At 35.7% G+C, this 15,348-nt stretch overlaps 1 protein-coding gene across 11 annotated transcripts; it reads left to right on the forward strand.

Moving 5' to 3' along the window:
* The first annotated feature begins 5,546 nt into the window (after positions 1-5,546).
* LOC110872915 lies at positions 5,547-8,343 on the forward strand. 11 transcript variants are annotated; one of them, XR_004864106.1, is made up of 6 exons: positions 5,547-5,700; positions 6,054-6,121; positions 6,407-6,495; positions 6,579-7,377; positions 7,477-7,660; positions 7,958-8,343. XR_004864106.1 is itself a non-coding variant. In XM_022121823.2 (5 exons), the coding sequence occupies exons 1-5, from the start codon at positions 5,686-5,688 to the stop codon at positions 8,006-8,008; spliced, it is 321 nt and encodes a 106-aa protein (XP_021977515.1). In that variant the 5' UTR covers positions 5,588-5,685; the 3' UTR covers positions 8,009-8,343. The 11 variants fall into 11 exon arrangements, 5 of the variants coding, with proteins under 5 accessions (XP_021977513.1, XP_021977515.1, XP_021977518.1 ...); XR_004864104.1 differs by having other exon boundaries at positions 5,562-5,700; positions 7,465-7,660; XR_002554759.2 differs by having other exon boundaries at positions 5,589-5,700; positions 7,289-7,377; positions 7,465-7,660.
* The last annotated feature ends 7,005 nt before the right edge of the window (positions 8,344-15,348 follow it).

Raw genomic sequence — 15,348 nt, forward strand, 5'->3', positions numbered from 1 at the left:
TGTCCTAAAAACTATTTAATAGGATGGATGATTTTTTAGGGTCTTATTATCATATAATTTAAGAGGACACTTAAAATGTAGATCCTAATAAAGTACTTTATAAGACATTTAATTGTTAGTGTCACATTATGTGGTACTGTATCAGGACACTTGATCGTCTAAGGTCCTATTATAACATAACTTAATAGGACACGTTGTAGTTAAGTCATAAGTGTTCAGTGTTATATGACCCTTTCTAGTCGAAAAATATTAGAACTTAACTTAATAGGACACTTGACATTTGGGTCTTATAACTTTAAACTTTATAGAACGCTTAATCATTGTGGTGTTATTATAATACACCGTAATAGGACACTTGATATTTGAGTCATAAAACATTAGTTTTATAGGACGCTTATTCGCTAGAGTTTTATTATAATATAACTTAAAAAGACACTTGGCACTTGGGTCTTATAAATTTAACCTTTATAGGATGCTTAATCATTGTGGTGTTGTTATAATACACTGTAATAGGACACCTGATATTTGAGTCATAAAACATCAGTTTTATAGGATGCTTATTCGCTAGAGTTCTATTATAACATAACTTAACAGGACACTTGACACTATGGTCTTATAACTTTAACCTTTATAGGACGTTTAATCATTATGGTCCAATCAAGGATTATCATGTAGCATTATGTATGTCAAACATGGAGGTTAGAAAATACCATTATATGATTCACCACAACACACACCATCATGAAGTAAATCTTAAATACAACTATTATTTATAAAAATTACATTAAAAGTTAAATGCTAAAAATGTTGATTTGGTAAAACTTAAAAGCAACCCAAATATGTTAATTACATTGTCTTTTAACATTTTCATGTCTCAACTCACAATTACATTTTTAATTTATCTTTAATATTTATTAATGTGAATAATGCTCTGTTAATGCTTTATATATTATATGTTAGTAACCATTTTAAAGTCAACACTGGTAGTTAATATTTATAAGATAATAACTAATTGTTTATCAAATTATAATACATACTTTTTGTTTTTAGTTAAAATTAAAACATGTTATATGAATTCTCTCATAAATTACAATACATGGTGTTAAAAAACAAGAAGAAAAGAAACTGAGTTTCCCTCTTAACTTTATGGAATTTGAGAGGGGCTTGTATGAATTTGGGAGGCCCTAATAAATTGTGGAGGTGTTATTTATTAATTTTAGAGTTGGCAGCAATATGAATTAGGTGGGAGGGAAATTATGGAGGGAGGGGAAATATAATGAGTAGGAAAATTGATAAATTTTTGAATGGAAATCGATTACCGACTTACCGTAGAGAAATCTATACTATATAATAAAAGAAACCTATTTTAAGACACTTGTCATTCTCTCATTTAATTGATTAAAATTAATAATAATAATAATAATAATAATAATATTTAATCTAAATTTATAAAATTTAAGATAAAAACCTAAACTTGGAGGCATCAATTTTGTGTTGTATATTTGTATCGAATTTTGTTAAATTTTTATTTAGAAACGTTACTTATTATTTGATAAATTGATAAACGTTACAACTAGCAGAAAGATTTGTAGTTGGTCAAACCGAGTTTTAACCGATTTTAGTTCTAAAGTAAATAACCTAATAATTATTATGTTAATATTTTTTTTGTAACTTCTTTTTTTTTTTAATTTCCATATTGGTTGTTTTTTTTGAACGGCTAATTTCTTTAATCCCATATCGTCTGTGTGACTTGAACCTAAGATCTCCCCCTTCCCAACCTAGGTGTTTTTAAAGGTTTTGCCTTTGTCAATTAGGGTTGTAAACGAGCTGAGTCGAGCTGAGCTAGACACAGCTCGAGCTCGGCTAGAACTCGATTCGAGCTGGCTCGGCTCGAGCTCGAATTTCAAATCAAGTTGAGATTTGAGGCTCGAGCGCGACTCGATTAGAATTCGAGCTAGCTTGGCTCGGCTCGATCTAGCTCGAACTAACAAAAAATCGCAAATACTTAAAAAGCCATTAAATTTTTTTATTATCAATAATATTTAATCAAATCTAAAATATATTGTAATTTGAATGATGTATTATCAATTTGTTATATTCAATATGCATTTTAGCACCCATAAATTATAATACGCAATTGAACGTAGTCATATAACCGAGAATTTACATGTCAAATGACCAGAGGTAAAGGTTTATTTTAACATGAATATATGGTATAAGAAACTAGAGGAAAAAACTATTCTTATGATTTTCTTACAAATGCATAATAATTATTAGCTTGACCATGGGTATAGGGATCGTCTAATTAGGTCAGAAAAAAAAGTACCCAAAGTTATCTTTCGAATTAATTCTTAATGTTTTAATTAAAGATGAAATCTATCTATACTATATAATAAAAGAAACCTGTTTTTGTCATTCTCTCATTTAATTGATTAAAATTATTAATAATACTAATAATAATAATAATAATATTTAATCTAAATTAATACAAATTTTTATTATTAATAGTATTTAATCAAATCTAGAATCTAATCTAATACAAATTTTTATTATCAATAATATTTAATCAAATCTAATAAGAATTCATACGAATTCCAAAGTTGATATTAACTTTCAAATAATTAAAAAAAATCCACCTAACATCACAATGGTTTTAAAGATATAATTTTTTTTATTATTTGGTATATAATATTACATTTATTCAACACGTACAATACATATGGTTCTTATAGATATAACTTATTTTATTATTTAATATATAAAATTACATTTCTTCAACCCGTGCAATAAAGGAGGCTTTTAAAAAGATAATGTTTTATTATTTAGTATATAAAATTCATTTATTCAACCTGTGTAATACACGGGGTTATAACCTAGTTGCCCTATATATTAATTGCCCTATATATTAATAAGTGAGGAAAATTAACATTAAGTTATATTATAATATAATAAAATATTTTTAACAGTTTTATTATTTTAATGTTATAATTATAGTAATTGTTATTTTTTTTACTTTTTAAGTTTGATAAGCTTGGTGTTAACCGTTGCTTGTATCAAAAGTACCGGTTTGTTATCAGTACATGAAGGTAAAAACCTCAAGGGTAGTGATGAGCTCAGTGCCAACTGATACCAAATCGGTATTGGTATAGAAAATACCGGTTAAGGTTACGGTATCGGTATATGAAGGTAAAAACCGGTAACGAACCGGTATCAGGAACGCCATACGTCAGTACCGAACTGGTACTTAGGATCTTTCGGTTCATGAAATTCGGTACCGGTACCCGTTACTATTTGCTCATCTCTGACTACGGGTTTCTACGGAACAACATCATTACCATACAACTTTTTTGTTGATTTTCTTTTGTTTATTTTTTAGTGTTTTTTTATACATTTTTTTTCTTGTCAGCGATTCCGTGTGCAACACGCTCGTAGTGATTTCAAACAAATATAAACACATACTAAATAACAAAATAAGTTCGCCGCAACGCGGCGACGGTTTTTATAACTAGTTAACATAAAAAATTGATTTAGCTTTAAGTAATTAAAATATGTTAATGTATATAAAATTAAATATATATTAAGCCCATTAATTCTAACTACCTTTCAAATCAATATCCACCGTTAGATCTTGCTAAGATGAAATCTGGGCCGTTTAAACTCACAAAAATAACTGCTCCGATGGCAGTTCAAAGCAGTTAATTGTAGTTTTTCAGCCAGTGGTTTTGCTCCACATTTTTCTGCCAATGGTCTCAACTTCTCTATAAGTTAAAATCCCACTTTCACCTCTCCTGAATTTGAGTATGCACGACAGTTATTGAAAAAGGGGGGATTTATAAGTCCATAAATGCTAGAAACACACCTAACTAGTCATATAATGGACCAATAGAGGGGGCTGGTTACAATTCTACGGATCTGATGCCCTCGCGAGGCGCGAGCCAGGTGGTAGGGCGAGTCGCGGCCCGCGAGCCACCTCGTTTGGTGATTTTGTTTGTTATTTTGGCATATTTGGTCCTTATAGTTTCATATATTATAGTTTTAGGGTGTTTTAGGTATAAAAGGTGTATTGTAAGGGTATGTTATGCAAAAAGTAAGTATAAAATAAGTATGAATAAGTATTTTTGTCGGGAATCATTGTCGAATACGCATGAATCGGGCGTGAAAGACAAGTATTTGTAAGTTTAACGTATTTTGTAAGAATTACGAATAAGGTATCGTATGTATAGTTAATCCAAACGTATGAACGTGTATGAAGTATGTAGAACATGAATTTAAAAAAATACGAATTTTATTTATGATCAAAGTCTTGGATTTTTCGACGATTACAACGAAAAGACGATTACAAGGAATACGAGATTTCCAAGAATAACATTACAAGGCGAGCTTTCTAATTATGGAAAGTATGAAAAAGCAGGGTGTTACATGGACGGTGGGTGGTGGACGGTGGATGGTGGTGGTGGACGGTGGGTGGTGGTGGTGGGTGGTGGACGGTGGTGGTGGTGGTGATGGACAGTGGTGGGTGGTGGACGATGATGGTGATGGAAGATGGTGGGTGGTGGGCATAAGGTTCATATGTTAGTACCTTCCTGCATTTGTTTGTATAACAAAGATACTATTTTTATGTTTTTGATTTGGTGTATAAAGATATTTGTTTGCTTATTCAATAAGTTGGGGTTGGTTTTTTTATCCAGCTAGTGTTATGAAAGCTTCAATATTCGATTAGATTGTTTAATAAAATTTTGTGGGTTGGTGATAAAGGGGGTGGATTCTCAAAAGTTTTTTTTTTTTTAAGTTAAATCAGCATTCTTCAACTCTTTTGCCAATGGATTCGAGCGTGTTGTCTACTCATGATGATTTGGACCTGGAGACCAGGTTAATTCTGTGAGGGCTTCAGGTGTTAATTTGTTTCTTTCTTCTGAGAGAAGCTCACCACCACAATTGTGGAATCAAAATCAATGTAAAAATTAAGATCTTGGAGTTGGGTTGGCGCCTAGTTGTATGAAACAGAAAGCTTAATGTTCCGAAAGTTTGTAGATTTAGAAGAGAATGGAAGGGAATGGTGGTGGTGGTTGGCAGTAGGTGGTGGTGGAGGTGGGTACAGGAACTCACAAAGGGCTGGGAGTAGGACGATGAGTATATATGTATTTTATTTTTATTTATTAAGAAACATTTTAAATAAAAACATGAAAGGCCCATATTAATATCCTTGAGTGAATAGATTTAACTGAAAATTTTAACCATGTTAGTGTTAAAGGACGTAGAGTGTGATGATTTTTACAAATAAAAGATTGTGACTGTAATTATTGAATTTAAAGGTCAACCATTGCAATCCGATATAAACATAAAGGACGAAAAGTGTAATTTACCCTAGCTAAAATTAATCAATTATTATAGTCAATTGGTCAAAAATAAAGATATAAAGATAAACCTAATAACTTGCAATTAAACTTGGCCTTTCGTATATAACTTTTACATATATACTTTGTTTTTCCTTTTTATACAAAATCATATTATATTCAATTTGCCATTGTTATTCCAAAATTCTATGTTCATTGTTAATGGCGAATTGGAGACAATTGCATGTTTCTTGAAGTGGTCTCGAAATTCGGATTTGCAGGTTTGGTTCTGCATTCTATAGCCGTCGAGGACTCGATAGAAGGGCAAGACCATGGTGAAATGCTTTAACCAATGTTGGGTTGTTTGGTATGGTTTTACTTTTGTTACCCATTTCTACACTACACAAATCTAAATATAAAGATGTTTGCTCAAGATTTTATTGCACACCAACTGTTTGTGAAAATGTCTACAATAACTTTTTTAAGTTGTACATGAATCACATGCCCAACACATTTTGCTTGATGATGTAAGATTTATGTCACAAAGAATAGTTGTTGTACGTAAAAGATGTGAGTTTTTGGATCTGCTTTGCGTAGCGTTTATGCCTATTCTCAACGTGAAGAACTTACTAGTACTGTGGTTTGAATGTATAAGCTTATTTTATTTCTTAAATAATATGAGTTTGTATTTTTTTTTTTTGATACTTTGTTTGCTTTTAGTCACAAGGGATAGTGGAGCCAGTAGAAAAGTTGAAAGGGAGGTCAAGGAGCCAAAGTCCCATGCCAAGGTACAAATTCTTTTGTGCAAGCATATGCTTGTTTTGAAGATGCGGTTATTTTGAGTAGTTTTGCTAGGCAGGTTGTCTGTATTATTTTTAGAGCTATTTAAAAGAAACTGTGAAATGCTTATTTATTACTTTGCCTACTGATCAAGGTTATAAGATTCAGCCAATGAATACAATGAAGATATGCTACTAGATTAGTGTTGTATTACTAGCGATTAATCATGGATTAACCAGAATTAATTTGAATTAATCGGGATTATATAAACCGAATGTTTTATCATTATAAAGGTTGTAATGGAAATTTACGGCGAAAATAGTCAACATGATGAAGTCAGAGGAACTGTTTGAGCCTCAAGGAGGTCCAATTATCTTGTCAGGTTTTTATTTTGACTTTAGTTTATTTGACTTAAAGTTGTACTTGTAAAGAATGCATATGAATCTTGGTTGTGTTTTCAAATAGAGAACGAGTACGGGCCCGTTGAATGGGATATCAGTGCCCCTGGAAAAGCTTACACTAATGGGCAGCCCAAATGGCTAACGGTCTAAAAGCCGGTGTCCCTTGGATCATGTGCAAACAAGAAGATGCCCCTGATCCAATGGGGAGCGTTTTCTTATTGCTTTCTTCGTTTTCACATGCATACGTTGAAAAACCTATTGTGGGTAATGTCGTGTGTAGAAAAGCAAAGTAATTTTGTATATATCCTCCTAAAAGTTCAAAATATTCGTCCAGTTATGCTATTCCAAGCCAAATTTCAAATTTGTACCATTTTCTCCCTGACATTCTTGAAACACGTCATTTCCGTCCAAAAAATGAGTTAATTGCCATTTTCGTGCCCGTGGTTTGTCGAATTATTCGATTCAACATTAGGTTTTTGGATGGAATTGATATGTTTCAAGAATGTTAGGCATAATTGGATAAACCACAAGGATGAAAATGACAGTTAACTCAATTTTTTATATAAATAAGAATGAAAAATTGTTATAGTCATGCATACCGGGTCGAATTCAAGCATATATAATGTCATTATTCAAGCATGTTTTTTTGCTATGCGCATTGGGTACCACAAACTTTGCACATGATACAACCCATGAAGCTTGTTACTCTTTTATTTGGTTGTACATACGTCTTAGACCTCTCTTTATCTCTCTAACATGTTGATCACATGACAGATCGATACATGTAATGGTTTTTACTGTGAAACATTCACTCGAAACAAGCCATACAAACCTAAAATGTTTACAGAGCTTTGGACTGGCTGGTAAGTCATGTAAATCTCACTTTCAAATTCTAATCATAGTAACTTATGGTAGTACTGAACTTTTTTTAAAATATATGTTACTGAAAGAATTATGAAAAGTTGCGGAGGCAATCCAGGAAACTTTTGAGGTGCAAATTACAATACAGGTGAAAGAAGCAGCAATGGGGAGAGTGATGCGTTCATCCAAGGCATGGACTCTGTAGAATCATAAATCTGTGAATAATATAAAAGATCCACAACTATCGGCATTACAAGGAAATAATCGACGATGTCAAACTAACAGGTTCCTTAATAGATCTTGTGTTAATATATGAAATTTCAAATAAAGAAAAGGTTAAAAAGTTACGAATTGTTTCATAATTGCGGCATTTTGATTTTACTTTTTACATATAACCATAACCGTAATGGTTTGTTAGGTTGATCAAATATTAAAGACCGGCCCCAGCGGTTTTGGTAATTGGATCTGTAAAATTTGGTCGCTTATTTCAGTTTCAATTTGTTTTTTATGCTGTAAGATTAACCTGTTGCAAACAAGTTTGTTGTGATTTTTTTCTAATTAAGTTTTTTTTTGTGCATGTAGTGCCACCGGAACAACTTTATGCGACTCAACTGTCACAGCTTCAAGAAATAGGCTTCTTTGATACCCAAGAAAACATCAGGGCGTTGCGTGCAACTGCAGGTAATGTTCATGCTGCTGTTGAGAGGCTTTTGGGAAACTTTGGCCCGTGACGACGCGGAGTTGTTTTCTTCTATTTAAAGACAGCTCTAATATGAGTCCGTTTTTTACAGTATTCTTTTTTAGACATAGGGAGGCATGTGGATTTTCGTTTGAGCCCGTGTGTGTGTACACAACTTATTTTGTATATTTTTTCTTATTGAATTATGTTCTCGACCCGTATTGTCGAGTCCGCTGCAACGCGCGGGTTCCCTACTAGTTTGAAATATAATGAAGTTTTATTTCTTTCATTAGTTGATATTATACAATAACTATTAGGATGTTATGATGGTCTGTTTATAAAATTGGTTTTATAATCTTATTTGGGATGTTAGGACCATTTTCTTGATATTAACGTTACATGATAAAGGTCCTATAAATTAATTTTAAGGACGCTTGTATGTGTATCAAAAGATTAAAAGTAGGTAATCACATATTAGAAGATTGTAAAAGTGTCCTAATATGTTCTTTTTAGGACGCTATTTAAGTTGTCTATAGACATATTATGCGACCATAAAATTGGTTTCATAATCTTATTTGGTATATTAGGACCATTTTCTTGGTACTTAATTAGCTATAATGTTACATCATAAGGGTCCTATCAATTCATTTCTAAGGACGCTTGTACGTGTATCAAAAGATTAAAAGTATGTAAGCACATGTTTGATTATAGTAAAAGTGTCCTAATATGTTTTTATTAGGACACTATTTTGGTTGTTCAGTGTCATATTATGCGACCATAAAATTGGTTTCATAATCTTATTTGAGATGTTAGGATGTTTTTTTAGTTTCGAGACTTATTACGACCCCTTTACATGAAACGCTTTTACCGTTGGTCCTATTAAATGAAAGGTCCTATAAAATAGCATTTTAGGACGCTTTTGCGCGTACTAAAAACCCAGTTTTCTTGTAGTGACTCCAGAGTTGGTTGTACAAGATGAAAGGATTGAATTGAGGAGAAGAACTCACTCAAAACGAATCAAATATAACAGTACAGAGTACTGTTATATTTATAGGCAAACCAAACTACTGATGTACTTCAGCTGACGTCACCATGAAAGTGACATCTAACAGCCTAACAACCTATAGACACTGATCTATACAAAACTACTGATGTCTAACAACTGATCGATAATACAATACAAAACAAGTCTAACACTGTTCACATTCCACTGTTGTAGCCTAAGCACTGATTACTTGAACATCAGTACTTTCTTCAAAAGGTGATCAGTCTTTGAATGAGCAGTGCTTGGATCTTCAGCAGTACTTAAGAGACAGCAGTAGATAGAGCTCAGCGTTTGCCTTTTAGCAGTCTTTAGTTGTTCCATCAGTGTTTGGTTCATCAGTTATTCTTCTGAGCAGTGTTTAGAGTGTATCAGCGGATAGATAACCACTGTCAAGGGGAGAGCTTAGTGTAAACATCTGCTTATTGTGAATCCATTGTTGTGATCAGGTTTTGGCTTTACATTATCTGTTCCTCTGGTAGGGTTCAATCCCAACAATCTCCCCCTGGAACAGATAATGCCAAAACCTGTCATTATTCTGGATTTTTATTCCTCATCAAGAGTTCCTTAGCTTGTTTCTTAAATTCAGCTTCAAATTCCTTGGAACTCTGGTCATCCTCATCCCTACACAATGAAAGTTCAAGGAGATCCTGCAGATCTTCAACACCAAGGCCAAGTGCTTCTTTCCTTGATAAGTACTTCATTTCACCACTGGATCTGACCAAGGTCAATACGTGGGTCTTTTGATCAGACATCCACTTTAGTATTTTAAATCCTAGTGGGTTTCTTGGGAGAGATTTATTCTTAGATGAGTTGGGGGATAATGGCCTTGTAAACACTTGCAAACTCTCAGACATTCTTTTGAAGGCTTCTTCAATGACTTTGTGTGCTGCAGCTATTGTTTTGGTCAAAAATCTAGTGAGGATAATGCAACCAAACTCTTAGTTACGGGGAATGATGCTTGAAATGAAGAACAATAATGAGGATCACTTCGATGTAAATTGCACAAACAACACAAGGATTTATACGAGGAAAAAGCCCTTGATCAATGAATGATCTCCGGCATAAAAAACCTCAGGTGATGGAAACTACCGATCACCAAGCTCAAATAAATCAATAAAAGTTTACAACTTTGGATAGTGACGAGCTAAGTACAAGGATCACTATGGTTAATCGTGTAAAAGTGTAAGAATTGTTAAGTGTTTGTCGAGAGCTTTGAGACTGCAATTGCACGAGAGTGTGTGTGTAACCGAAAATGGTTAAGTGTTCTAAATTTAGCTCGTCACCCCTTTAAAAATGAAAGCTAACTAAGCTAACTAACTGTCCGACTTTTGTGCCATGCTCCCACGTTCTCCACAACGTCCATTTCTATTCAAATGTGTGCGAAATACCCGTGGAATATTCCATAGTAACGTTGCCAAGACCAAGTCAAGCTCAATACTCCTGCAAAACAATACGAAACACAAACAGCCAATCGTTAGTATAAGGATCCTTAGGGTGATCCATGATCCTGATCCTGAAGCTCTTCTGAGGATCACTATCTGTCACAGAAGTAAGGATCACTTATTAGGATAGCAAATAAGGATCACTAATTGTTAGAAAATCCTCCCCTAACAATTGCCCCAAAAATATAAGGAGTAAAATGTAAAATTAACAAGTTATGTTTTCTTGATCTTATCTGCAACAAACTCAACGGATATATAGCCGTTGATATCGAACTATCCGTTGCATTATGACGTCACAGAAGTGACACCCCTGCAGAATCATCATTATAAATAGGAGATATGGATATGATCGTTTTCATTTAAATCCCAGAGCTACTCCCTTTATAACTGCATTCCGAAGATAAACATGTATTCATCTTCTTCCTTTCTTTGCTCTGTTTTCCTCCCCTTTCAATTATTCTACCAAAATGTTGCTCCGAAACTCCCCTTCCAAGGATCACACAAAGAACAACCCGCTAAAAAGCCAAGGAATCATTGAAGATTCCATAAAAGAACGATGTTGCTTCTCCGATCCACAAATCGATAGGATCCGCTACTGCTTCCCGGCGAACACGGTGTTCAAACCCTTTGATCCCAACGCCCTCAGCGATCACATTTCTGATAACTGGGTTGCGTTTCCTGTTACCCCGTTCACCATAGGTTACACATATCCCTTTCCAGCTTTCACCCAATCCTTCTTTTCCCTGACCGGCATATCTTACATCCAAGCCATGCCGATGATCTGGAGGGTTTTATATACCCTTGAAAGGATCATCGAGCAGGAGGGGATAGATTTAGGCATGGCTGAGTTGGGAGAACTGTATGATCTTACCACCTTTGGTTCCCATCGTTATCTGTTCAAACGAAAACCTGGGGAGGAGCATCCGATCTTCAAGGCTACCAAAAACGATACCAACTGGAAGCGGCGCTTTTTTTTTTGTCAGGAGAGATTCTATCCCTGATGGGAAGGATCTACCCAAGAAGTGGGCTACCCATGGTAGGATGGAGGATCCTAAGAAGGATCACCAGAGAACTTTTCCCTTACTATAAGAATTACTGACATCCTTTTGCTTTCTTGTTGTGCAGTTATCTCCGTTTCACATCTCTGATTGACTCCTGCTGCTAAAGAGAGACTCTCTGCCTTCAAGAGACTTGACCCTGAAACAAGAACTTTCAAGACTACCACCCAAGATTCTCAGGAAGTATCCTCTGGTTCTGTCACGATGTCAAGTAAGTATCCTTGCTTAATAATTCAAATAAATAATGAAATGCAAGTGAAATTAAGATACTTATCTCGTTTTGGTTGTGTAGGTGCCGGAAAGTCCACCAAGTCTGCTTCAAAATTCAGTGTCACCGATCTCACCACCGTCAGATCCTCCAAGAGAAAAGCTCCTACCAGCCCGTCAGCTTCGATCCCCAAGGCACCCCTCAAAGGAAAGGGAGGCAAGAAGAGAAAGGCCTCCGAAGCTGAGGATCTGCAAGGCCTCCCCTTGATCCGCCAACAATTCCTGGACTACTTCAATGAGGTAAGGATCACCATCCCTGCCCCTATATCCTGCTGATATGAGGATCATTTGGTTCTGACATTATCCTTTGTCTTCTTTACAGAAATTTGCTGAGATTGAGACCTATGTTGGCCACGTTGAGGATCAGGATAGCAAGATTGCTGATCTTCAACAGGTTGCAGTGCTGAAGGACCTTAAGATAGCTGATCTTCAGAAGGATCTTCAGAACGCCAGAAACGAAACGGCCAAGGTATTGATCAACTTTGACTATGAGAGACACGAGATCACCGAGGATGCCAAGGTCTCCGCCGCCATAGCAATGTACAAGACCAAGCTGCAAATGGCCCTGGAAGCTCAGGATCCTGCTTTTGACAAGAGCACCTGGGATGTGGAAGGCTGGAAGGCAAGGCTGGCTGAACTGGAGGATGAAGAAGAGGCTGAAGAGATCCTGACCATTGAGGCTGGAGGCAAGGGTGAAGGTGGTGAAGCAAGTGGAGCCGGAGGTGGTGATGCAGCAAAGGTTTAGGCTGCAGGATTGGGCGATGAAGGAAACTTCTAGACATAGCCGGAGCCCAATTTTTTTTGTTTGATGGTGGTTTGTTTTGATGAACAATTTGATGGTTTGTATTTCGAATAATAGTTTTAGGTTTAAGGATCTAGGATCCTTCAGACAATAGGTAGGATTGCAGATGGTGGAGGGATCCTCTGTTTGGGGGATGAAACCATTGTGATCCTGCCGCCTTTATATTCCTGCATAACTTCAAACCTATTATCATGGACACCCTTTACCTACCCCAGCGGACGGGCCACGTATTGCCGGTAGATGCTTGAGGTAGGTAATTTTGACAACCTTTTAAGGGTTAGTCTTTTTGTTAATAAATAAAATCCTAATCTTTTGTCGCTTATCTTGTGTTGTTATCCTTTTAGTTCCTTTGATTCTCAATTGTTTTGGTATACACTTATTAAATCAGCAGTTTTAAATAAGTCAGATTGAAAACATTTAGGATATGATCCATGATCAAATATCCTATGGTTGTAAAATCCCAAAAAGTAGTATATGTTTTAAGGATCATAAGTTCAGTTGTCATAGTATAAGGGTTATTCAAATAAACAATGAATAAGATAAAAATAGTTAAGGATCATACCTGAGGATCCTGCTCACATGAAATATTTCTTCAGATGAACAGCATTCCAAGCTCTTGGTAGCAAATCTCCTTCCATGGTCAGCAATCTATATGCCCCCTTTCCTGCTTCAGCTTCAATCAAATAAGGGCCTTCCCATTTTGGTGCCAATTTTCCATCAGCAGGATTGGTGGTATTCTGAAATGCTTTCCTTAATACCATGTCACCAATCTGAAATTTCCTGATCCTAACATTTTTGTTGTAAGCACCAGCCATTCTTTGTTGATAACTAGCCATCCTTATCCTAGCCAGATCCCTGATTTCCTCAATAGTATCCAGGTCTTGAACCAGGTTCTCATCATTTTCCTCAGGATCATGGGTACTTGTTCTAGCAGTTGGAACTACCATTTATGTTGGGATCACTGATTCTGCCCCAAATACCAAAGAGAATGGTGTTTGACCAGTAGCATTCTTAGGGGTTGTCCTATCTGCCCAAAGCACATAAGGTAATCTTCTGCCCATTTCCCTTTCTTGGATCCAAGCTTCTTCTTCAAATTGTTGATGATGATCTTGTTGGATGATTCTGCTTAACCATTAGCTTGTGGGTGGACTGGTGTTGATGTTATCATCTTAATCCCCCAGCTGTCACAAAAGTTAGTGGTTCTGCCCCCAATAAATTGGGAACCACTATCACATATAATTTCAGAAGGAATACCAAATCTAGTTATAATATTTCTTTTAATGAAGGATATAACTTCCTTTTCTCTGACTTGGGCAAAAGCTTCAGCCTCTATCCACTTGGAGAAGTAATCAGTCATAGCAAGCATGAACACTTTCCCACCAGGTGCCTTAGGGAGCTTACCAACTATATCCATCCCCCATCTCATAAATGGCCAAGAGGAGGATATAGGATGTAGAAATTCAGCCGGCTAATGAAGGCTATTGCTGTGTCTCTGACAAGGATCACATTTCTTAGCATAGTCCACAGCATCCCTTTTCATAGTTGGCCAGTAGTATCCTGTCCTTAGGATCCTTGAGAACAATGCCCTGCCCCCAGTGTGGTTTCCACAATCTCCTTCATGGAAGTCTTTTAAAACTTCTTGGACTTCAGGATCCTCAATGCATCTTAAATATGGTCCTGCAAGAGATCGTTTATACAACATATTATTTAAGATTGTGAATTGAGATACCTTAATTTTGAAAGCCCTAGGATTTTCTCCCATAGGAATCTCTCCGTGTTGTAAGTATCTCATGATTGGTGAGATCCATGATCCTGATCCTGGATAAGATTGAGTATCCTCACTAGGGATAATTGCAGAATCCTCCCCTATTTCATGGCCACATGATCCTCGATGGCAGGAGCCAAGATATGGATAATGGGAATGCTTATATCCTCCGGGATCTTCAAAGATGATCCTAAATTAGCCAATGCATCAGCTTCTGTATTTTCTTCCCTTGGTACCTGTGTCAAACTAAAGGAAACAAAAGAGAGTGCCAATTCTTTGACTATCTCTAAATATTTGGTTAGCTTTTCACCTTTAACAGTATAGGATCCATTAAAATGATTTGTAATTAAGAATGAATCTACATGTACCTCAAGGTACCTGATCCTCATATGCTTAGCAATTTGCAAACCAGCAATCAAGGCTTCATATTCAACCTCATTGTTAGTGGTTTGGAACTCACAAGCTATGGAGTGGGGTATTATGTCCCCTGTGGCGATTTTAGTAGTATACCAAGCCTTGTGCCTTTGACGTTTGAGGATCCATCAGTATAGAGTATCCAAGGATCCTTGGTCTCTTCTAGCTGCTGGACTTCTAACTCAGCTTCTTTTTGTAAATCACTACTGAAATCAGCCACAAAGTCGGCCAATGCTTGGGATTTGATGGGTGTCCTGGGGTCATATCTCATATCATAGGCACTAAGCTTCACTACCCACTTAGCCATCCTTCCTGACATCTCTGGTTTCCTGAGGACATTCTTAATTGGAAAATTAGTTTTAACAACAATAATATGAGTTTCAAAATAATGTCTCAACTTAGTAGATGCCATGATTAATGCAAGAATAAGCTTTTCAAGGTGTGAATACTTGGATTCGGCATCAAGTAAACTCTTACTTACATAATAGACAGGATGTTGTG

This window comes from Helianthus annuus, chromosome 8 (assembly GCF_002127325.2).
Source record: "Helianthus annuus cultivar XRQ/B chromosome 8, HanXRQr2.0-SUNRISE, whole genome shotgun sequence".
NCBI classification, from domain to species: domain Eukaryota; kingdom Viridiplantae; phylum Streptophyta; class Magnoliopsida; order Asterales; family Asteraceae; genus Helianthus; species Helianthus annuus.